This window comes from Anolis carolinensis, chromosome 3, assembly GCF_035594765.1.
Source record: "Anolis carolinensis isolate JA03-04 chromosome 3, rAnoCar3.1.pri, whole genome shotgun sequence".
Lineage (NCBI taxonomy): Eukaryota > Metazoa > Chordata > Lepidosauria > Squamata > Dactyloidae > Anolis > Anolis carolinensis.
The window spans coordinates 245,551,762-245,575,314 of NC_085843.1; the positions used below are offsets into that span (position 1 = coordinate 245,551,762).

General features: G+C 40.0%; 1 protein-coding gene across 1 annotated transcript in view; it reads right to left on the reverse strand.

Moving 5' to 3' along the window:
* The window catches only part of LOC100556505 (vesicle-associated membrane protein 1), a 37,365-nt gene extending 13,812 nt beyond the window's left edge, over nt 1-23,553 (reverse strand). The window contains exon 1 of the mRNA XM_062976545.1: nt 23,401-23,553. Coding sequence (XP_062832615.1) covers nt 23,401-23,402 — 2 coding nt within the window. The 5' untranslated portion in view covers nt 23,403-23,553. The remainder of the gene's footprint in view (nt 1-23,400) is intronic.

Here is a 23,553-nt window from a genome sequence, read left to right on the forward strand (position 1 = left end):
CATTGCTACCATCCCCACATGCACACAGAATGTCAGCCAGATAACACAGTATCACAGTATCTCTCAGTCACTCCTACACATTTCACCAAAGGCATTGTGTGGCCAGGGCAGAAAATCTTCACAGATGGCTTCCGTTTCAAAGCCCTAACTATTCTCAAGTTAATCTCTGCATCCTTATCCTGCCCTGTCATGAAAAACTCTTGAGGACTGTCATCCTCTCAGGCCTGCTTTTCATCTTCTTGCTTGCTTTCTTCCCAATCTTCTTGGCTATTGTTGTGTGTCACACACCTCTGTTTTAGAGATGACAAATCCTTTACAAACCCGCATTTCGTATTAAAGGGATTTTAGTTATAAACAAACAGCTCATTCCCCTGGAGGACTCCTTTGTAAGTATGAAGGGGGAAATGGTGATGTCATTTTGAGATTGCAAAGGCAGAAGATGTTCTATTTCACATGATTGGTGGGAGTGAGAAAATCACTTGTTGCTAAATATATGGCAGCTACACCATTCACTCCCATTCCCAACTTGTTCCATTCCTTTATTGTTTTTCTAGTGAGGCCTAGAAAATTCTGCCTTCTGAGTTCAGATTTCAAATCTTAATCTAAGGCAGTGGTTCTCAACCTGTGGGTCCCCAGATGTTTTGGCCTTCAGCTCCCAGAAACCCTATCAGCTGGTAAACTGACTGGGATTTCTGGGTGTTGTAGACCAAAACACCTGGGAACCCACTGATCTAAGGTTAAGCTGTTCACACTGGGCAGAACTGGCACTGCCCTTAGGCCGAGTTAAGCACATAACACAGATACCTGATTTTGAGTGTCATGAAAGAGCAGCAAATTATTTAATCTAATTCCAGAGAGAGGCACCTATAAGGTTTTCTACCTCAGTGGCCAAAATACTTTTGAGAGTTGTGAGTACTGGTCACCTTGGCTTGGTTGAAATTGGGGTCGTGTTGCTATCTTAGGCAACAAAACATCTCAGGATGATTCTGTCCAGAATACACTTTAGGTGATGTTGGCTCTTCTTATTGTGCCTTTGCTGATGAGATGCATGTTTGATGGTGAAAGTGCTCAGACTATCCATGACTACCTCTGTTGTCTTCTTTCCCTTACTTGCCTTGATCACTATGGCAGTCCTGCATCTTGCTATAACTGTTTCTGGCACAGGCTAAGGAGACTTCTAGCTTCAGGGGATTCAGAGAAGTTCTAGGATTTAGTCCAAGTGTTAAAGAAGCTATCCAAGGTGCTGAATTCTATTCTGTCTAAATATGTTCAGTATTTTGGACAGCGTTACTGAAATTTGAATGCAGTCCTAGGTCATATTCTCTGACCCACTGACATGGAAGCCATCAGTGAAACTCTTACAAGGTCAGAGGAAAAACTGTCAGAATAGGATGGAACCATGCTATTGGCTAGGGTTGTAATTCTTTGCTAATTTCATTCTCAAACTAAGTAACAATTTATTTTGAAATATTTGGAACTGCAGTTTTTGAGGAGTGTTCATGGTTTGGAACTATTCTGTGTAAGATTTACTCATGATTTCCTTTGAAAACAGCATTTTCTGCTTGGAAACAAATGTTTTTGTGCATAAATATAATTTTCTATGCATACATTCTATAATAAGTACTTATTTACAGCTCTTTCTGCACTGAACATAGTATTTCTGTACAACAAATTTCTTTTTTTAATAGAAAATGCTCTTGTTAAGAATTTAGTTAGTGCATAATTCACATATGGGTCTTTTTCCACAAAGCAACATTTTCTGCATAGTCCCCTGAGAAAGAAATGCTATTTTTGTACACATCAGCAGATTTTGCACTGAATAAATCTTGAGCTGTGAACAGTTTTGTTATTCCAAGATTTCCCTCATCAGGATGCCTGACACTCAAGAAACACATATTTTCCATTTCTTGGGGATATTATCTTTGCATGTACAACTCACCTTTCCTTCTTGTACGTATCCCCAAAACAATGTGGGCTAAGTTTAATGTGTTGTCGAAGGCTTTCATGGCCGGAATCACAGGGTTGTTGTGTGTTTTTTGGGCTGTATGGCCATGTTCCAGAAGTATTCTCCTGACGTTTTGCCCACATCTATGGCAGACTTCCTCAGAGGTTGTGAGGCATATGGGAAAGCTAAGAAAGAAACTAAACCTTCCTTTCTTAGTTTTCCCATATACCTCACAACCTCTGAGGATGCCTGCCATAGATGTGGGCAAAACGTCAGGAGAGAATACTTCTGGAACATGGCCATTCAGCCCGAAAAACACGCAACAACCCTGAGGTAAGTTTGTCTGAGAGATAGTAAGTAGTCTAAGGACACCCAGTCAGTTTCAAAGTTGAGTGGGAGACTGAAACTTGAGGTACCTGTAAGATTTACTAATCTTTATGATTTCTGGTCTTAAGAGGCTCTTTTCCTCACTCCTCCTCATTTACAGTTCTTCTCAATATTCAGTAAATCCAAATATTTTTGCTATCCAGATTTTTAATAAATGTGGCATTATGCTATATATTAATGACCATGGATGGTGTTTATATATGCAGCTACGTAAATATGAATCAATACAGTTGCCTGCATTTTGAACTCTCTTTGATTACATTGTTACAGATTTCATAACAATTGCCGGAACATAAAAAATTACCACTGGACCATTGCTTTCACCAAGCCAAAAGATTCCCTAAGACATAATTCTAAACCTGTCAAGATGTATATCATCCTCCCCCAAATTATTGATTGGAGAAATGGCTGTTGGATCATGCATGCTGGGAATTATGAAAAATTATTCTAACACATCTGGAGAGCATGTAGGTTGGGGGAAACTAATCTAAATTGCCAAGAAGAATAACCATACTGTCCGGGATTTTGGGAATTGTAACCCCTCAAATATTTCCAAGTTCTCTGTGTGTTTTTGACAGTATGCCAGAGCAGGAAAGATTACAAATAGGCATTGAGATAAGTGTTTTTCTGGGATCTTCCACTTGCTGCTCTGAAAACTACTGCCAGAGAGAAGGAATAGTCTCATGGGAAATACCAAGAGCCTGTTGGGACATGCCATACTCTGCGTGCATTCTGAAGCTCTCTTTATTTGAGTGTGCATGCTGCTATCAATTATTTTAACAGTGGGATTTATTGGACAGACCTGGATGCCTGAAACTCATTATCAATGGTGATTGCCATCAGAGTCTATCAGTTGGCTGCCAGAGTTGTAATGATTTATCACTCAGCATATAACTACATTAGTAACACCGAATGCTGCCAAGTGCATGTTGCTATGCATTGAGAACCAATCAGAGGCTTTGCAAATAAAACCAAAATGCTTATGAAAGTCTGCACATCAAATTAAACAGCTTTACTGTGTGAGATTTACATGTATATCATGTAAAACAGGTGAAAACAGTAAAACAGTTGAAAAAGATCATGCGGTGACGGGAGCATCAAGGTGCTAAAAACACAGCCTTTGTGTGTCAGAAACTTGCTTGCATATTGTTTATCTATAAATACTTTAAAAACCCACATTAGTGTAATGGCCCTAATTCAAGGAGTCAAAAGAGGTGCAGCCAAAAGAAGTGACTTTTCCAAGTTGGGAGCTGCTGGGAAGGGAGGAAAACTAAAGGAGTGAATAGAAAAAGAAAGCAGGGTAAAAAAGACAGCCGGTGGCCCTATTTATTTTTGGTTCTGGCTCAGACCCCACCTGCTGCTCTCATGGAGCCCTCAGCAGCTCTTCCCCTGACATAATGTGATGCTTAACCAAAGGAAGCTGGATTGTCCAACAAAACAATTGATCCATGCTCTGTTTGTTAAATCTAATGATTTCAAAGGATCCGACTCAGAAAGAGCAAAAATGATAGATGTGTTTTTAAAATATCGTTTCCCCCAGAGAGTGGCTATGAAAATACTGATGGGATCATGGTAGTATCAGGCCCCATTTTCTACCTTTATTGTAAAGACATTTAGCAATTTCTATAGAAATTTGCCACTAACAGCTGAAGGCATGGTGCAGGGATTGCCAGAAGATATGTCTGGATCTATTGGAAGTAAATCTCTGGGTGATTTGCTGAAGCTTTGTAAGTATTTCTGATTCCAAATTGTGTAATAATAACAGCAACAAAATTAGTCCCTGGCTTTGTAGAAGGACTGTGTGTGCATGGTATTCTGAGAAATAGAGGGAATTTCTGGAACTCAAGAATTTTAAATTCTAAGCTTGCGCTTTTTGGACCAAGTCCTGGCTGGTGAATCTTGGGGATCTACTAAAAAAAACAACTAGATTCCACAAGCCAGAAGTATTTTCTTTGCATTCTGTGTCTTTTACCCACGAAATGCAGACACTTATGTGCCCCAGTTTAAAAAATTCATATAAATCAATTTTACTCAATTTCAATAAGGTCATACAAATCTTAAGTCTTCTCACAGTCTTTATCAAATTGGGGTTTTTGTCTCAAAATCAGACAAAATATATCAAGAAATGTATAACATGTGGATTAAATTTCTCTGATGGAAAAAGAAAACCCCAACATTTAACCACCATTGAAATCAATGGGAATACTAGTCCCATTGATATCTGTGAAATTGCTCTAAGTACATCCAAGTCTGGATCCAACCAAGGACCTGTAAGTTCTCTTGAGCCCATTCACATTAATGACATTACGTGTTTTAAATCAACACTAAGCTAGTTAGTGAATCTGGTAGGAATATATGAGAAAGGACATGTGAAAAATATTGAAGAAATTTAAAGAATATCATATTCAGTCAGCAGCTTCCACATTCCAGTAATTAAAAAATAGCAGTTTTGGAAAAGTCTTTGGGATTAAATGTTCAAGGATTAAGAAGGTGTTGAATCCCAGTATTGTGCCACTGGAAACTGATAATTACATCATTAAAAAGTAAAGAGACATTTGTCTTGACCTCATATGTAGAACATAAAGTTCAGTGATTAATTCCTTCAGATTTTTCATCTGACACATTTTCAGAAGGGAAATATGTTGCTTGAATCTTTTATCTCAGATCACTTTCCAGCTTAAAATCATTCAACTAAGATTACTTTTTCACCTGTCGAAGACAGGAAAAGGTACACTACACGACCCCCGTGGTTTAATTTAGTTCCTCCCTTTTATGCACAAAAGCAGCAACCTGAGGCAGACTCCCCCAAGAGTTATTTGAAAAACGTAGCTAATTATTACTGGACCTTCTTCTCTAGTCCAGAAGAGGAGAAATCTCAAAGCAAAAATACTGTCTTGAAAAGTATGTGTGTGTTTATATATTTTTCATTATTTGTCAGACTTGGTGGATTGTATTTGAATGCATACTCTGTGCAAATGTGATTGACGCCTAATGTAGAATGCCTAGTGACATTACCAGGACTTCCCCCTTCATTAGGACCCATCACAAGGCTCATCCCCAGATCTCGGGTTTCAATGCTGAGTTTTCAGGCCATAGAAAGGTCCTGGCAACCCATACAGTTGTACTTGTAAATCAGGGATGAAGAACCTCTGCTTCGATGAGGCACTTGAAAGGGGGACTCTCAGTCAACCTCAAGTGTTTCTGGTGTTAGGAAAGGCTATCAAAAGATTTGAGTGTTGCTGTACAGATCTACCATCTGCAAACCAATTCCATGTGCTTTGCAGATAGAATTGCATTGTGGTTTGTACGGTAGGGAGCTTGCTTCTGAATAAAAGGTAAAGGTTTCCCCTGACCTGGGGGTTGGTGCTCATCTCCGTTTCTAAGCTGAAGAGCCAGTGTTGTCTGTAGACAACTCCTAGGTCATGTGGCCGGTATGACTGCATGGAGCACCGTTACCTTCCCACCGGAGCGGTACCTATTGATCTACTCACATTTGCATATATTTGAACTGCTAGGTTGGCAGGAGCTGGGGCTAACAGCAGGCGCTCACTCCGCTCCCGGGATTTGAATCTGGGACCTTTTGGTCTGCAAGTTCAGTAGCTCAGCTCTTTAACACATTGTGCCACCAGAGGCCCCATGCTTCTGAATAGACGTGTGTGAATTGAACTATTTTTGCTAGATTTTTTTCAAAACAGCCTCACCCAATTTGTTATGGACCAGTCCTGGGTTTTTGGTTTCTATCACTCCTAGGATGCAATACCATGACTCATCCAGACTGAAATTTGATCTCTGGGCCCAAACTGTTTCCTTGGTTTCCAGCTGAGCTTAAAAGAATGGGATTTTGGAAGGGATGGAGTGGGGTTCTGTGCAAATCAAGGCTGAGCATCTCACCCGCCAGTATCTGCAATTTATATTGCCAATAATGTAATTCCTATTACCAAAAACAATCACTTAAAGAAATAGATTGCCTTTGGGTAGTATAAATCTCAGGTATAGGTATGGGATATTGGGTCACCCAACATTGACCTTGCGACACGGTTATATCTTTAAAAATCACATTCAATTTGTTAATGGAAGTATTTTTGAAGTGTTCCTTGAAATCAGAATTCAACTGGCTTGTTTCACTGAAGGAACTGTCCTTATCAGCAGAACAGGCAGAAGACATTCTCACCCTCCAAACATGCTCTGGAAGGTGTGGGAAATGCTTCAGAGAAGGGCCTCAGATATTGCAGAAACATTCCCAACACACTGATGGCCAGACCTTAGCACAGAGATGGATCCAGGCCTAAGTGTTTATTCTGTCCCTTTAGCATTTCACTAATATTCTATCCTTTTGCTTGGCAGTGCTGTTAACAGAACATGTTCCTCACATCAGGTCTTCTCAGAACTGAAATATCATCATAAACATACAAATATGTCACTTTTGGAAATAGTTCTCAGAGCTCAAGTTTTCATGAAATATTTTCATTGACTATTAAATGGTGTTCCAGGATAGCACTTTGTTCCAGATTAGCTCTTTTATATATGAATTATGATATAATATGAAGAGCCATCTTGATAGGGCAGCCTGCCCCAGTTGTGCAGTCTCAAAATGTCCCAGAATGTCTTGCTATTGGCCATGTTGTCTTGGACTCCCTAAGCTGATGACCCAAAAACATCTGGAGGTTGCTAGTTCAATGCTTGGTCATAACAAATATTAAAATGATAACAAATATTAAATTACTAAAGCAAATAATCAAAGTTCAACTATATATTTAATATGACCATGTAAAAAGCTGGACCTTACTATATGCATGTGCTAATTCTAGGTCTTTTGCTGCTCCATTTGGGACAAATATTAAATAACTCTATATAACATAGATCAAAAACATCACAAACCTGCAAAAACAATTACTCATCTTGTATATGACTCACGTAAGCTGCACAGCTAAAAACAGGAGAGTAAGGTGTGATAGCATCAACCTTGCCTGCAGAGTGTAAATTGTTTGGCTTATTGTGATGAAAAATAGCTCTACAAGAAGATATTTGTTAATAATTCAACTTGATTTAGACAAAAATCCTTTGGAAGTACATCTCCCAAACCTCTTTTAACATGGTACTAAAATGAATCATCCTGGTTTACTTTACAATAAAGACTAGAAGTTCCTGAATGTTGTAGGAATAGCCAGGAGCAACTACATGGTGACTGACGTCTACATGGTGGGCCTATATAAACATGCTTGGGAAAGAGATATAAGAGTAATATATTGCAGGAGTGATTCAGTGTTTAGTGTGACTTCCTAATTTCTGTCTCTGAAGAACAAGATTGTTGCAACAGTTGAGGTGTAGAAAGTGGAATCTTATGTATGCCTATTTTGCCTGTAAGTTATCAGCTCTGATAAATGTGTTGATTTCCAGAATAGTCGATGAGAGAAAAGAGGATTTGGATTTCTACTTTGAGATGTGGATATAGAGATAAATCAAATCACATGCCCTCTATGTGGGAAGCATTCTTGAGTTGTAGTTCAGTATTTAAAATCAACTGCTAATCCTAAGTAAAGTTAGACTGAATTAACCAATTGGATTCATGTAAGTGTTGACTTTGAATTCAGCAATTGAGCCAAGTAACCTATTGTAGTTGGGACTAGTGTATTTAGGTCACCAAAAGTAACTTTTCAAATTCTAATGACAAGGAGGAGGAGGAAGGAGAGAGCATTAAGGAACTGAACACCCACTTTCATATTATAACATGCATTTTGGGCTTTTATCTGATCAAGAAGAAATAAGGAAATGGTGCAGCTCTAAAAGGCACTAATCGAAATACATTCCAACCAACTTTTGTCCAGTTGCATTCCTAACTAAAAGTAGTGAAACACAATGAATAAAGGAAAACTTTCAAGAGTTGAAAATTTACTGAGGAAAATATTTAAGAAAAAACCCTTTCTGCTTAAAAAATATTTATCGTGATTCAAAGCTCAAAATAATCAAGTTCAGATTGTTCAGAGCCAGATGCCAAGAGAATTCCTACTGCTTCTTCATGCTCACATAGAAGGACTCAGTCATTAAAAACTGTGACATCAAGACATTCTGCCCCTGTGAAGCAAAGGTGTTGATATAAGCAGTGAATATATTTACACCAGAAATCATTGGTCACACCTTTCTGTGTGGCACAAGGAAACATTTTAACTTAAAATAGTCTCTTTTAAGAAAGGATTCTTCACGCCATTAACCCTTGTATATCCCTGACAAGTCTAAAACAAACATGAATACATGGAAATCATTTTCAGCCATACCTGTGCCTTAAACTTTGTTCTCTATGTATTCTTCCAGAAGACAAGACCAATTAAAGATGTATGAAATTCCACAGAAGGAAGATCATTTGCTCATCTATCTTCTCAAGTCTGAGTAGTGATTTTTTCACTGATAATTATCAACTTCTTAATATCCTAGCCCAGAGCATTTGTAAAGCTGTTCTCCCCCTTTCCTTTCCCCCCCTCCCCCCCTCTCTCTATATATACACACACACACATACACACACAGTAGAGTCTCACTTATCCAACACTCACTTATCCAACATTCTGGACTGTACAACGCATTTTTGTAGTCAATGTTTTCAATATTTTGGTGCTAAATTCGTAAGTACAGTAATTACTACATAGCATTACTGCGTATTGAACTACTTTTTCTGTCAAATTTGTTGTATAACATGATGTTTTGGTGCTTAATTTGTAAAATCATAACCTAATTTGATGTTTAATAGGCTTTCCCTTAATCCCTCCTTATTATCCAACATATTCGCTTATCCAACATTCTGCCAGCTCGTTCATGTTGGATAAGTGAGATTCTACTGTATATATATTCTCACACACAAACAGTTGGCTTCAAGTAAATGTACTGAGTGCTCCCCACCCAAATTTTTGTTCATCCACCCTATTCACGTGCTCATGCTTAAACTTGCACAAACACTTCCATTTTCTTATGCATGAGTTAGCAATTTCACATATATTTTGGAAAAGGAAATTGCATTCCCCACTCATATTTTAATGTAGAAATCAACTTTGCAGAGGTTGATGGGGCAAGGGAATGATGAAGAAGACAGGATGTGTCGGTGAATCTGATTATAGTATGAAGAGAATTATGTGTAGCTATAGACTTACTCTCCTTGTTGGGATAAGGTGGGTTGGAGGAGTAAAAAGGTGTAATAAGCATCCTAGGAATATGTAATCCAGGAATCTTTGGCACTGTGCATTATGTCTTGCCAATACAAGGCCAAACCTGACAATACATTTATTCATTTTTGCAGAGGTACACTCCCAAGTGGTGAAAGATTTCTGTTTGTCACATGGGGTAGTTTTTGGTGACATCTGCCAATTTTCTCAATAGTTAAATAACGGAGCCTGACAACTCTCATCCCATGATGTAAAATTACTTCCAGTGGGGCCCTGTCATAAAACTATCACAACACAGGAGCCTTCCCATGTTGAATAGGAGCCAACAGGTAGAAGCTGGTCAGTGGATGATCCCACCTGTGGGATGAGATAGGGAGGAAGCCAGGTGATGTGGAGTGATGGGTTCCCCCAGCCCACACAAGGCACTGCCGGGTTTGCCACAATGCGTAGTGATTCTGGTGGCAAGTCTGATGAGGTTGCAAACCTAATTTTTCTCACTGAACATACTCTTAGCATGTGCTAGTTTGTGAATGATCATTGAAAGAGAACCAAGAGTTTCATTTCCAAGTATGGTGGAAAGAGAACACACTTGTGAAGTAAACCCTAAAAATATCAGGAAGAAAACACAAATCAATTTTAATAAATATGAACTGAGCAAAATCTGATAACACGAAGGGCGATAAGCAGCATAGATGAGACATATTCCTATGCAAGACAAAGAACCAAATCAGGTTATCTCTCCTCTCTATGATGTGAAGTATTCGTTCCTTAGTGTACAGAAATGGAGACTGGTACTACACTTTAGAATGAATGTAGCCTGACACCACTTTAACTGCCATGGCCCAAAGCTATGGAATACTGAGATTTGTAGGTTGGTGATGCACCAGCAGTCTTTGGCAGAGAAAGCTAAAAAACATGTAAAACCAAAACTCCCTTGACTGACTTGACTGTTAAATCTTACTTAGTACTGTTGACAAGACAATGCCTTCTACTGCCCATGAGGCAGCAGGCTTATCTAGGTTGTGTAGCATACACAACTTTGCCTTCTGATGCTGAGAGAATTCTGGTGGCAATAGCCAAGAAGTGGCCGTTGCTGTCCCTTATCCTCTGCTGCCTTCGACACACACTGCAGCCTGCCTAATGCTAGAACCACCACATAAGCAGTGAATTTTGAGCCAGTGGTGTCAATTCCTCATTCACTGCAGGTGGATAAAAAGCAAGGAAGAAGGAGGGAGAATCTATCCCCAAGTTATAAACATGTTCTGTAGGTTTGTTCTTAAGTTGCAGGCACATTTTAAAGCGTAACTCCAGCCCCGCCTCCCTCCCTCTCTCAAACGCACACACACACACACACACACACTTTGGATAGCATATGGAAGGGTTAACACGCCTGTGGTGTTTGTTTGGCTGTCTGTGCTCCTGTTTCAGAAGATTTCACCTCAGTTTGTCTCCTTGTGACAATTGGATTTTGAAAAATGTGGCTTGTTGTAGAAACAAGCATTGGTGAGAAAGCTTCAGTGAAGACATCTTTTCCCCATGATGACTCTTCCAAGAGTGAATTTCCCTTCTGAGGGATAGATTTATTTCACTTCCTGTTGTCTCACGCCTATTCCTAACTGTGACTCATTTGTAAGTTGGATGTTTGTAACTCAGGGACTGTCTGTACTGTTATTTTCTGGGAAGAAACTCTAACAACATGATGGTTATTTGTATTGATATGTTGTCATGTAACAGTACTCCAGGAAATTGCTTTGGGGCTGTAATTGGGACATTTGCAGTAGTCAAAAATTTGTGAAATCCACCATATCCCTGGAGATGATGCCATTGTGATCAAGGTGTCGAGGTGGAAGACAGTTGACAGGTTATCTATCTGCTGAGTGCGAGGAGGCCAGTTTCCGGTAATGGAAGGTCATATTCAATCAGTGACTCATTCCCTGGCAAGCACAGCTCTAGGTGCATGACTCGAGCTGGTGAGACCGGTGATTGAGACAAGGAACTGGTGTGACGCACAGAGTCAGGTTCCATCTCCCACACACCCAAAATATTTTCCAATATGGTCCTCTGACGTTGGCATCTTCAGCTGATGTCTGGCTTACCCAAATCCCAAAGGGCTACTGATTATTTTTTTTCTGGATTGTAAGAGGTTGTTAACAAGTTTTACAATGAAAGAAGTACCTGATGATGTCAGATTTGCCCTTTGGTGCATATCACCCCAGTAAGCAAGGCTGTGATGAAGAACTGTCAACTTTTTTTCTATTTCCAATATTCAGATATGAATGCCAGCCTTTATCTAGCCATAACGGCATACCTGTGCACCAAAGGCATTGGGGGAAACTTCCAAGGTCTGCAGGAATATAAAACTCGTGCAGTGGTTTGAGCATTGTACTATAAGTAGTAGAATTCAAATCATCTTTGGCCATGGAGTGTTACTTGCCATTGTACAGGTCACACACTCTCAACCACAGAGAAAGCAAAGACAAACACCTTATGAATGACTATTCCAATGAAAACCCCATGATAAGTTTGCCTTGAAGTCAGCATAAGTCAAAAATGGCTTGAAGCTGCACAACAATAGAGAATAAAAGACCACAAGGAAATTAAGAATGAGCATACCAAAGCTTGAGAATGGAAGCTGTAATACTTTTTGATTACAGCTCGCAGACTTCATGGCTCCCAGCAATAAAAGCCCTTTGGGGTTATAAAATTTCAATAAGCCTCAAAGTAACTTTCCTAAGCTCAGTGGCCATGGAATAGATTGTTTTAGAAGCAGACATGTTTGATTAACTGGACCTCCAACAGGAACATTCAATTCCATATATTCTTGATGATGCCATCTTTTATTCACACTGAAGATTTACCATTTCCGTGCTACAGTCATAAGTATACATGGGAAGAGTATGCTTCAATCAAATCAGTGGAGCTTTTCCTGAGTAAAACTGCATGGTATTTAGCAGATATGTGTAAGGAATTAGGAATGTCCTAATTATTCCAAACTATAGTTTCAGCCCATTAAGGCCTGAATCTGATTGCTAGCTGAACCCACTCAATCAATGGAAATAACATAGACTTTGACTTTTCAACTTTCCTTTGATTTAGAAGATTGGCATCCAGTCAAAGAACACAGATAAAATATACTCAAAGGCTCTTTTAATAAACCAGTCAAAGACTATCATAAAAATAAAGAATCCACAAACTTCCAAATCTTAGTTTGTGGTTCTAATAATAATAATATCTACAAGTTGCTGTTTTATTTTTGAAATATATATCACTTCCCTTATTGTTGCTTCAAATTTCCAAAGACAAGAAAACAGCAACAAAGATTTCTATAACATTGTTTAGAGCAAGGCTTATTAAACCTTTTCTGCTCGCGATTCCTTTCTGTTTGAGAAACTTTAATGTATGGTATATAAAATAGGTACAAAAATCAAACATTTGCTGATAATAATAAATCAGTATTTGTAGGCTTGCTAAACAGGATGATTTTCCTTTCTGTGGAGTATAACTAAAGCATTTTCTGCAGAGTCCACTGTAAACACTGCTTGTTGTTACTAACAGATTTGTGTAAATGGGTGGCAATCAGAAACATTTTATGTTGCCAAATTTTTGGGGCCCCAACACGGAGCAAAGGGCCCACCATTAAGGGTCAAGACCCACAGTTTAAGAAGCTGTAGTCTAGAGTTCAGGTTCCTTATGTAAACAGAATTTAGGAGTAGCTAGTCACAAATAGTGAATTTATCGAGTCATTAATTTCCTTTCCCTTCCCAATAACTAAGACATAACTATTATTGGGATTGTAAGACAATAAACAATAGCTTTCATACCATTCTCACTGTAACTGTAAGTGGTTGTGATTACCTTTATGATAATCTTATGATCTGTCTTGTTGAGTAGCTTGCAATAATTGTATTAGATGAATGTTTTTAAATATGCATACTTGTCTCTGATTGTAAAATTGTTTTATAGGTTGTGTTTTATATATGTACATTGTTTTATATTGTCTTTTACACAATGTTGTGAGCTGCTTTGGGTCTTGTTTTAGGATTAAAGATTAAAAATTATTATTATTATTATTATTATTATTATTATTATTATTATTATTATTAATATTTACAGAATGTGTGATTTCCTTACCTACATGAGCCAGAATACTACAAGCCATATACCATAGGTAAACATCTTGTAATATTCTGGATTTTAAATTGCAGTTATTTTTGAATAATGAGAAAGTTTAGGCTTGCTTTAATATTTCAAAAATAGGAGTAACTATGTGATTGTCTTGAAATGTCGACAAATTACTTTTGAATATATTTGGCTATAGAAGGGTCTAAATACTCTAATGGCACCAGATGATGTATGATCTTAGAAGCTAAGTAGGAAGAACCCTGGTTAGTACTTTGATGAGAGCTTCCCAATAAATACTAGGTGCTGTAGACTTTATTTCATGGGAAGGAACTAGCGAAACCTACTCTGAGTATTTCTGGATAAAAAAAAATCCTATGAAATTGCTGGGGTTGCCATAAATCAACAGGTGACTTGAAGGCACACTTACGTGGGTTGTACATCTCTTAACAATATCAGAGAGTACATGCAGATTTCTGTGTCCCCTACTGAAGGTGGGATACAATCTCTCTTATCTTATACATCACGTGGTCACTTTTAACTTTGTGCAGCCAGGGGCTCCTCTGCACAGACATGAAAACCCAAACTCATTTTGAGTTGACTCCTGCTTGTCTTCATGATGTTCCTTGACTTCTGGTGAGTATCATGGGTTATATCATGTTCATCCAGCTTCACCCCACTTCAGAATGTTTCAGACTTTGCTTGAAATTCTGGAATATCCCAAGGCTTTGGGGCAATGTGGACAGCTGGACCAGTCCACTGTCCTCATGGGACAGTGCTGCCATCACCTTCCTCCTGTGTCAATGTCATTGCGACTCCCAGCCAGTTGCAGAGTTCTGTATGAGCCCCTCGGCCATTGTGAATGCCACTTTCTGACATCAACAGAAGGAGGAGCTCTGTGGCCAGCTGAGGGCCCTTCCAGACAGTCCCTATATCCCAGGATCTGAACCCAGGTTTTCTGTTTATCCCATATTATCTGGCAGTGCAGACTCATGTAATCCAGTTTAAAGCAAAAAACCTGGGATCAGATCCTGGGAGATAGGGCCTGTCTGGAAGGGTCCAGATAGTGCTGATGGCAACATGAAACGTGGCATTTCAGTGAGGATGATGTGGTCTCAACTGTGTGGATGCAATCCACTGCTAGAGCAAGTTTGGGATTATCTGTGTAACCACCGTTGATATCTGCAGCAGAGACTTCTGAAACACTTCCCTAATTAAGTATCATGGAGCCCATCAAATGACGCAGACAAACTTCCACCTGTTATCCATAATGCTTAGTCAAGGGACTGTTTTAGAAGTGTTAAATGAGCGGGACAGGAGACGGGGAGAAATTGTTTTCTGAGCTCATAATTGGTGTGGAAATGGGAGAAAACAGGGGAAAACATGTGAGATGGGATCTGTCAAATTTGCTTGTGTTAAATCATTTCTTGTATGCATACCAAGATATTTGTTGTTTATTCGTTCAGTCACTTCCGACTCTTTGTGACCTCATGGACCAGCCCACGCCAGAGCTCCTTGCCAGCTGTCACCACTCCCAGCTCCTTCAAGGTCAATCCAATCACTTCAAGGATACCATCCATCCATCTTGCCCTTGGTTGGTCCTCTTCTTTTTTCCTTCCATTTTCCCCAGCATTATTATCTTCTCCAAACTTTCCTGTATTCTCATTATGTGGCCAAAGTATTTCATCTTTGTCTCTAATATCCTTCTCTCCAGTGAGCAGCCGGGCATTATTTCCTTGAGTATGGGCTGGTTGGATCTGACTGGTCCAAGGCACTCTCAGAATTTTCCTCCGACATCACAGTTCAAATGTGTCTATCTTTCTTTGCTCAGTTTTCCTTATGGTCCAGCTCTCACATCCATAGGTTACGGTGGGGAATACCGTTGCTTTAACTATGCGGATCTTTGTTGCCAGTTTGATGTCTCGATTCTTCACTATTTTATTGAGATTGGCCATTGTTCTCCTCCCAAGATGTAAACGTCTTCTGATTTCCTGGCTGCAGTCTGCATCTGCAGCAATTTTCATGCCTAAAAATATAGATCTGTCACTGCCTCCACGTTTCCCCCCTCTATTTGCCAGTTATTAATCAGTCTGGTTGTTATAATCTGGTTTTTTTTAATGTTTAACTGCAACCCAGCGTTTGCACTTTCTTCTTTCACCTTGGTGATAAGGCTCCTCAGCTCCTCCTTATTTTCAGCCTTCAAAGTGGTATCATCAGCATATCTAAGGTTGTTAATGTTTCTTCCAGCAATTTTAACTCCAGTCTTGGATTCATCAAGCCCCGCATGTCACATGATGTGTTCTACATACCAGTTGAATAAGCAGGATGAGAGTATACTGCCCTGCCATAATCATTTCTCAATCTTGAACCAGTCTGTTGTTCCGTGGTCTGTTCTTATTGTAGATATTGATTACCTACAATTAAAAGAATGTATGGTATGGAAATTGTTGTCGTCATTGTATGCCTTCAAATTGACTGCAACTTATGGCAAATCTACTACAGAATTTGTTTGGCAAAATGCTATTCACAGGAGGTTTGCAATTAACTTTCTTTGAGGTTGAGAGAGCATGACTTGTCCAAGGCCACCCAGTGGATTTTCATAACTGGGTGGGAATTTGAACTCTGTTCTTCCAGAATACTAGTCCAATGCCCAAGCCACTGTACCATACTGCCTTTGTAGTATAAGAAAAAAAGATCAAAAATATGTCATCATATAAAAAGTAGCCAATGCATTATGACAGAGAGGTGGGCAAGTGCATGGTTGGACAGAAAACTAACCTTCATTGTAAGCCCAACAACAAGGGCAGTCACAAGAAAGGTATAAATGTGTGTGCGTATATGTTCAATAAATATGGCAACATTGAAAAGCAGACAACAAAAGATAAATATAGCTGAAAGACCAGGCCTTACTAGAACAGATTATATAACACTGCAAGCAGGAAACAGTTGTATTAATCACCAAAGAACAGCTCATACAAATAAATGTATTTGACGTCATCCTGCCTGCTTTCATGCACAAAACTAGGCAACAGCATCAATAGCATGAACTCCAGGGCAAGTTAATATCTGCTGGAAAGGTAAAAGGGACTATAGCAAACCAAGAAGTGTTTAGAAAAGATAGTTACAGTTAAGAGTACTTTGTTCAGTGACTCATGGAAAAATCCTTTTAAACTGACCTTTTGGATCTTGCATTACTTAGAAGATGTTGGACAATAAGAAGTACTTCACACTCAGTTTTTTAAAGCATGCAATTTGAACAATTTTAATACAAAGTTTGAAATTTGATTAGGCACAACATAGAGTGGACTCATTAAGTCAACTGTTGGCCAATGAGTTGACATATGTTTAAATCTAATTGTTTCAGTAGGTGTATTTTAGTCAGCACTAAAAATAAGATTTAACAATTGAAAAAATGTAGGAAAAATAAGTGGAAATTAGGCACTTTAACCTTGGGGATGGAGTATTGGAAAGGAGATTTCTTGTGACATGAGGATACAGAAACCACTGAAGAAGCTTTAAAAGCATTTTAAGGGTTATTGTGGAATACTTTTGGGGAAAGTATCAATTTTGGTAGCGCAAGCTTTTGATGAGGCAATAGGAAGAAGTAAGGTGCACCTACATTGTAGAATTAATGTAGTTTGAAACTACTTTAACTTCCTTGGTTCAATGCTGTGGAATCATGGGAACTCCTTTTTAGCCCTCTCTGCCAGAGAGAGCTGTTATGTCACCAAATTCCAGGTCCCAGCATTCCATAGTATTGAGTCACAGCAGTTAAACTGAATTAAACACCATGTCAAACTGCATTATTTCTAAAGTTTAGATATACCTGTAGATGGATTTGCTACCAAATATATTTCTATATATAAAAGCATTACTGTACAGCAGATAAGAATGTCTGAGTCTTGTGGAGGAACTGGAAGTGAGGAGCAAAATACACTTGGTATAATTTTTAAAATTAAGGTGGAATATCTGAGAAGACATTTATTCAGGTAGAAAATCTTTTCATAAAATCATAGAGTTGGAAGAGACCACATGGGCTATCTTGTCCAGTCCACTGTCATGAAGGAAAAGCACAATCAAAGTATCCCTGACAGATGGCCATCTAGTTTCTGTTTAAAAGCTTCTAAAGAAGGAGCTTCCACTACACTACGAGGCAGAGAGTTCCTTTGCCTTACAGTCAGGGAGTTCTTCTTAATGTTGAATTCGAATCTCCTTTCCTGTAATCTGAACCCACTGCTCTGAGTCCTAGTCTTCAGGGCACCAGAAAACAAGTTTGCTCCCTCTTCCTTATGACAGATTTTCAAATATTGAAACATGGTGATCATGTCTCCTTTCAACTTTCTTTTTGCATGCTTAACATACCCAGCTTACCTGCCCACCTAGCAGGTTGAAAGCAGAAATGTGAATAAATAAACAGGTACTGCTTTTAGCAGAGATGTAATAAAGGTATCCTTAAGGACATCAATCAGGAGGAAGCTCCTCGGTATGGAAGATGGAGCAACAGCACCCTCCGTGGCCAGAGTCAAGCACAGCCTCCAAGATGCCGGAAATAAGATGGGAAAAACTGCCTGTGATCTGGTAAAATTATCTCAAGGGTATTACCTATGATGAGTATTCTCACCCAACACTGGATAGAGGGATATGGGACTCTCCAAACAGGAATGTATAGTTGGAAGACCATATGTGGCTACCAGATATTTTTGTTGCCTTTATTGGGTCCCCACTAGCGCCAAATCTGTTCTGGATATATATGATGTTCAGGAGATTATCTATAAGTTAGAAATAAGCAAGATTATCCTTAAAACATTACTATACACATTTACATTTAAAACAGAGCCAAAGGGCCCCCAAATAGTAATGCTGATTTGGAGTGTGGGACTCCATATCAACACTGTATCAATTCAGTATAGTCAGCCATCAAGTATACCGCATATGTTTTTTATGTAGAACATGGTCACATTAAACTATCTTCTCTTTTTTAGTGTGAATGGGCCCTGTCCATCATGAAGACACAATAGAGTCCATTCACTCCTGCACTATCTTATTTGGCCTATGTAGATAGGGCCATCATAAAAGGTGTGGCAAATGCTGGTCTTCTCCTGTGAAGATTAAGACACAGAAAACCTCCCAAGCTGGGCTACAGTCTCTGAAATTATTAGCTAAAGTTGGTTGGCATTCATGTGAGTACAGGAGAAACTTGGAATTGGTGGTGATTTGTTTCTAAAGGAGATTCAAATTCCTGCTTGGGTACTTGATTAGGAGTGGGAAATGTTTCAGGTCTCACAGGCCACAAAAACTAGTGGGTTCTGAGCAATTTACTGGCTCTGCTCAGCTTCACCCTCCTACACCATGTCGTGTGCATCAGAAACTTACACACATAAGTATACTCACATCAGATCACCTCTTCATCTGCTTACCTAGCTGGTTAGCACTGGCAATAGCTGAACAGGATGTCTATGAAGGAGCTGTTTGCAGTACTCATCAGATGAGAGGGCCATTCCTCCTGGGATTTGTGCAAACCATTTGAAGACTTGACTTGTGCATTGCTTATACGCCAATAAAGAACCTATGATTCTTCCAGTCTGCACTAGAGGCCTTACCAAAGTCCCAAAGTAAAAAATCCTTTTGACCACAAAATACACCACCCAATTATTGGGCTCAGCACAGTGGGCTAAACTGCTATGCTGAAGAAAAATCCTGCTGATCAAAAGGTTGGCAGTTCAAGCCTGGGTCGGGGTGAGCACCCGCCATTAGCCCCAGCTCACCTGTCCACCTAGCAAGTCGAAAGCAGAAATTCAGGTAGATAAATAGGTACCACTTTTAGCAGGGAGATAATAAAGGTGCCCTTAAGGACATCGATTGGGAAGAAGCTCATAAGCATGGAAAATGGAGCAACAGCAGCCCCCCCCCCCCCCATGGCCGGGGTCGAGCACAGCCTCCAAAATGACAGAAATAAGATGGGAAAAATTGCCTTTACATCTGTCTGTGTTGTCAGTCCTTGTTAATTCTATAATCAGCATTGAATGTTTGCTGTATATGTGTTCTGTAAGCTGCTCTGAGTACCCTTTGAGGTGAGAAGGGTAGGGTATAAATACTGTAATTGATAGATTATATAAATAAATGACACATAGGTTATCTCATTTCTATATGGTCCAAGATGTGGGCTCTCCAACAACTTGCCTTGCCTTGTGTTTCTTGGTGAGAAATAGACAGGAGCTGGATCCATATGCAACATGCTAGTAGGTAGGAATGAGATAATGTAACCATATTATAGTAATTTGACCTAGAAGGCCTATGTGTAACCCTCAGCCTGCAGTATACATATGGACCACAGTTGTGACACAAGTGTCACCACAATCTTGCTGCTCCCCTTGTAGCCTACTGGTCACCTATCCATTGGGCTATTGAAAGAGATACCTTATGGGGATTATTGTCTTTATGCACCCTCTTCTGCAATATATACCCCTACCTGCCATCCTCCTCATTTAAATGTTGTTCCTTTGTCTGGCTCCAGCTGCACGCTTTTTGCCTGAGGAGGCTATTGGGTGCCTGTATGTATCCAAATATGTATTAGAGTAGAGTGGGCAAGGAAGAGATATCTATATATGTGTTTGGATTGAGGAAATCTGTGTTTGTATTTGTGTATAAATAAAGAGGAACCACCAACTGTGATCCTACACACTGTTTGCCCAAGTTCCAAAGCCATCATATGCCATTGGCATATGGACCTTAAATCTATTGCTACTGGTGATCCTTGGGAAGAAAAACCCTCGTTCATGTTAATTCCATAATTCTGGAATGTGCCAAGTGCATAATTTGGGGGTGGGTGAAGTATGATCCTTCAGATGTTGCTGGACGGCAACTCCCATCAGCTGTGGCCAGCTGTAGGTGATGGTGAGGATTGCTGGGAGTTCCAGTCCAGCAACATCTGTGAAGTAGAGTTACATAGGCCAAGTAAAAAGATACTTAAATACTGGAACTGGTAATTGCCATAATTAGTAATTATGTTTTAAATATTTTAACCACACTTTTAAATAATATTGCAATTTAATCCTTTTTAAACTTTTGTAAATTGCTTAGTATTTTAGCTTGACATTCTTTAAATTACTGAAAGTCTCACTGAATTCCATCTTGTGGAGCCGAGATACAACATAAATTGATTAATAAATTAAACAATAAAATGGAGTATACACTTTCTGGAGTCCCTGGTAGCACACAATGGATTAAACTGCTGAGCTGCTGAACTTGCCGACTGAAAGGTCGGCTGTTTGAATCCAGAGAGTGGGTGAGCTCCTGCTGTTAGCCCCAGCTTCTGCCAATCTAGCATGTAAATGTGAATATATCAATAGGTACCTCTCCAGTGGGAAGGTAATGGCACTCTATGCAATCATGCCAGCCACATGACCTTGAAGGTGTCTACGGACAATGCTGGCTCTTTGGTTAGAAATGGAGATGAGCACCAACCCCCAGAGTTAGACACAACTAGACTTAATGTCAGGGGAAAACTTTTACCTATACATTTTCAAGATCACAACATGTTGTGGAACTAGGCTGCAAAAGGTTGCTTTTATGGCATGACTTTTTTTAATGACAACCATCCCCTAATGTTGTGCCCCTGGTGTTAGATTACAGCTTCCAGAATCTGTGACCACTAGTCATACTGGTTAAAGCTTCTGGGAACTGGGTTCCAACAACCTCTTAGGATCCACAGCTAGGAATCACTGACTTACATTAGTAACTCTCCTGGCCCTCTCTTTTAATAGAGAAACTCTGAGAGTCAGGGACCAAAAGATACTTTCTCTCACCACTAGGCTATGCATCATTATATTTGACTTTTGTGTAGGTTTTAATTTCAATTTTCCATAAGGCTGAAAAGTTCCTATTGGCATCATCAAATGCAAAGAGTTTTCTATATGCTTCTTAAGGCCAATAATTCATTTAGTCCAACCATGGGCAAACTTCGGCTTCCAAGTGTTTTGGACCAACTCCCAGAAATTCCAGCCAGTTTACAGGCTGTTAGGAATTGTGGGAGTTGAAGACCTGAAGGGCCAAAGTTTGCCCATGCTAGATCTAGTCTCTCACTACTCCAAACTATGACAGTTCCCAAGAAAGGATCTTTGCCTCAGTATCAGATTTCCTAAAAGCAACAAGGACTGAACCCAGGTTTTTACATATTGAATATATATGCTTTTTCACTAAATTGTGGCTCTCCCTTGAAAGAAGAGATCTGTGTAGGTTGCTGTTGGCAGAATTGTCAGTTGCTTGCTCCTTCTTGCTGCCAGATTAAAGCTTTAAACCAACAAGGTGAGAAATTCCCCCACACAACTAACTCTGGGTGACTCGTCTTACACAAGGCTGAAATGAAGCCGTTGAATTAACCTGTTGCTGGATTTCAAGTTATAACATATAATGAACCAGTATTTCAATCAAAATCAGTGTTTTTCAATACTGAGATTAATCTACACTGTAGAACTGATGTAGTTTAACACCACTATAACAGCCATGGCTCAATGTGATGGAATCCTGAGTGTTGTTTGGCGAGGCACCAGCACTATTTGGCCGAGAAAGCTAAAGACCCTATAAACTACAACCTTCATGATTCCATAGCATTGACCCATGGCAGTTAAAGTGACATCAAATCTACAGTGTAGACCAGGCATGGGCAAACTTGGGCCTTCTAGGTGTTTTAACTCCCACAACTCCCACAATTCCTAACAGTCTCAGGCCCTTTTCTTTCCTCCCTCAGCCACCTAAGCGGGGAAGGGACCTGAGTCTGTTAGGAATTGTGGGAATCAAAGTCTAAAACGCCTAGAGGGCCAAAGTTTGCTCATGCCTGGTGTAGATGCACCCTGAGTGTTTGCAACATATAAACACAAAATGATCTGTTATTAAACTCTCAGCAAAAGACATTCAAGATCCTACAGGCAAATCAATGAAGCCCCTATGTTTAATTTAATGCTGTTTCAATTATAGCCTTAATTAAACTGTGCCTCAGAAATTGAGGTCCTGTTGTTCTAGAGCAACACTGTTCTACCATTGTCTGGAAAGAACTATTGAAAAAAGAAAGAAAGAAAGAAAGAAAAGAAAAGAAAAGAAAAGAAAAGAAAAGAAAAGAAGGAAGGAAGGAAAGAAGGAAACACCAGGGCAGGAAAGCTTTTTTTCATATCAGATGGGCCTTAAGAAACTGCAAGTCGCTTCTGGTGTGAGAGAATTAGCCGTCTGCAAGGATGTCACCCAGGGGACACCCAGATGTTTTTGATGTTTTTACCATCCTTGTGGGAGGCTTCTCTCATTCCCCTGCAAGGTGCTGGAGCTGACAGAGGGAGCTTGTCTGTGCTCTCCCCAGGTTGGATTCGAACCGGCAACCCTCAGGTAAACAACCCAACGGCAGGAAAGCTTAAATGGCAACTTTTGGTGATTCTGAAACAGCTGTCTGAACTTCCCAGGTTGTTACCTTGGTTTTACTCAATAAAAGCACAAGGACTAAATATTTCAGCCTCTTCACCCCGACCTGGTCCTACCCACTCAACCCTTCCTAAACTCCCATAAGGGGATCTCAAGCTCCCCCACCCTGTAGCTGCTTGGAGGAGTAGAGAGCGAGAGAGAGAAGAGCCCTCCCGGTGGGGAAGCGAGAGCGCTCCGAGTTCTTCAGCACCACAACAGTTGGACAGCTCCCGCTTGGCGCCGTGACAAACAACCGCGCCCTCGCTCCCAAATCCCCGCCGCTGCCCACGGGCACTCTCCCAGCCCGCCTCCCCTTCCCACCCTGGCTATTGGAAATCAAAATCTGCGAGCTCTTACATTGCTTCTTGGTCAGGAATAATCTCAGCCTCGGCTTCCTCGCTCGCCCTCTCAGCTGCTAGCAAAGATGGCTTTCTGCTCCTGTTGCAAACAGCCTCTTAGTAGGGTAGGCACTGTTGCTGAGGAGGAGGAGGAGGAGGAGGAGGAGGAGGC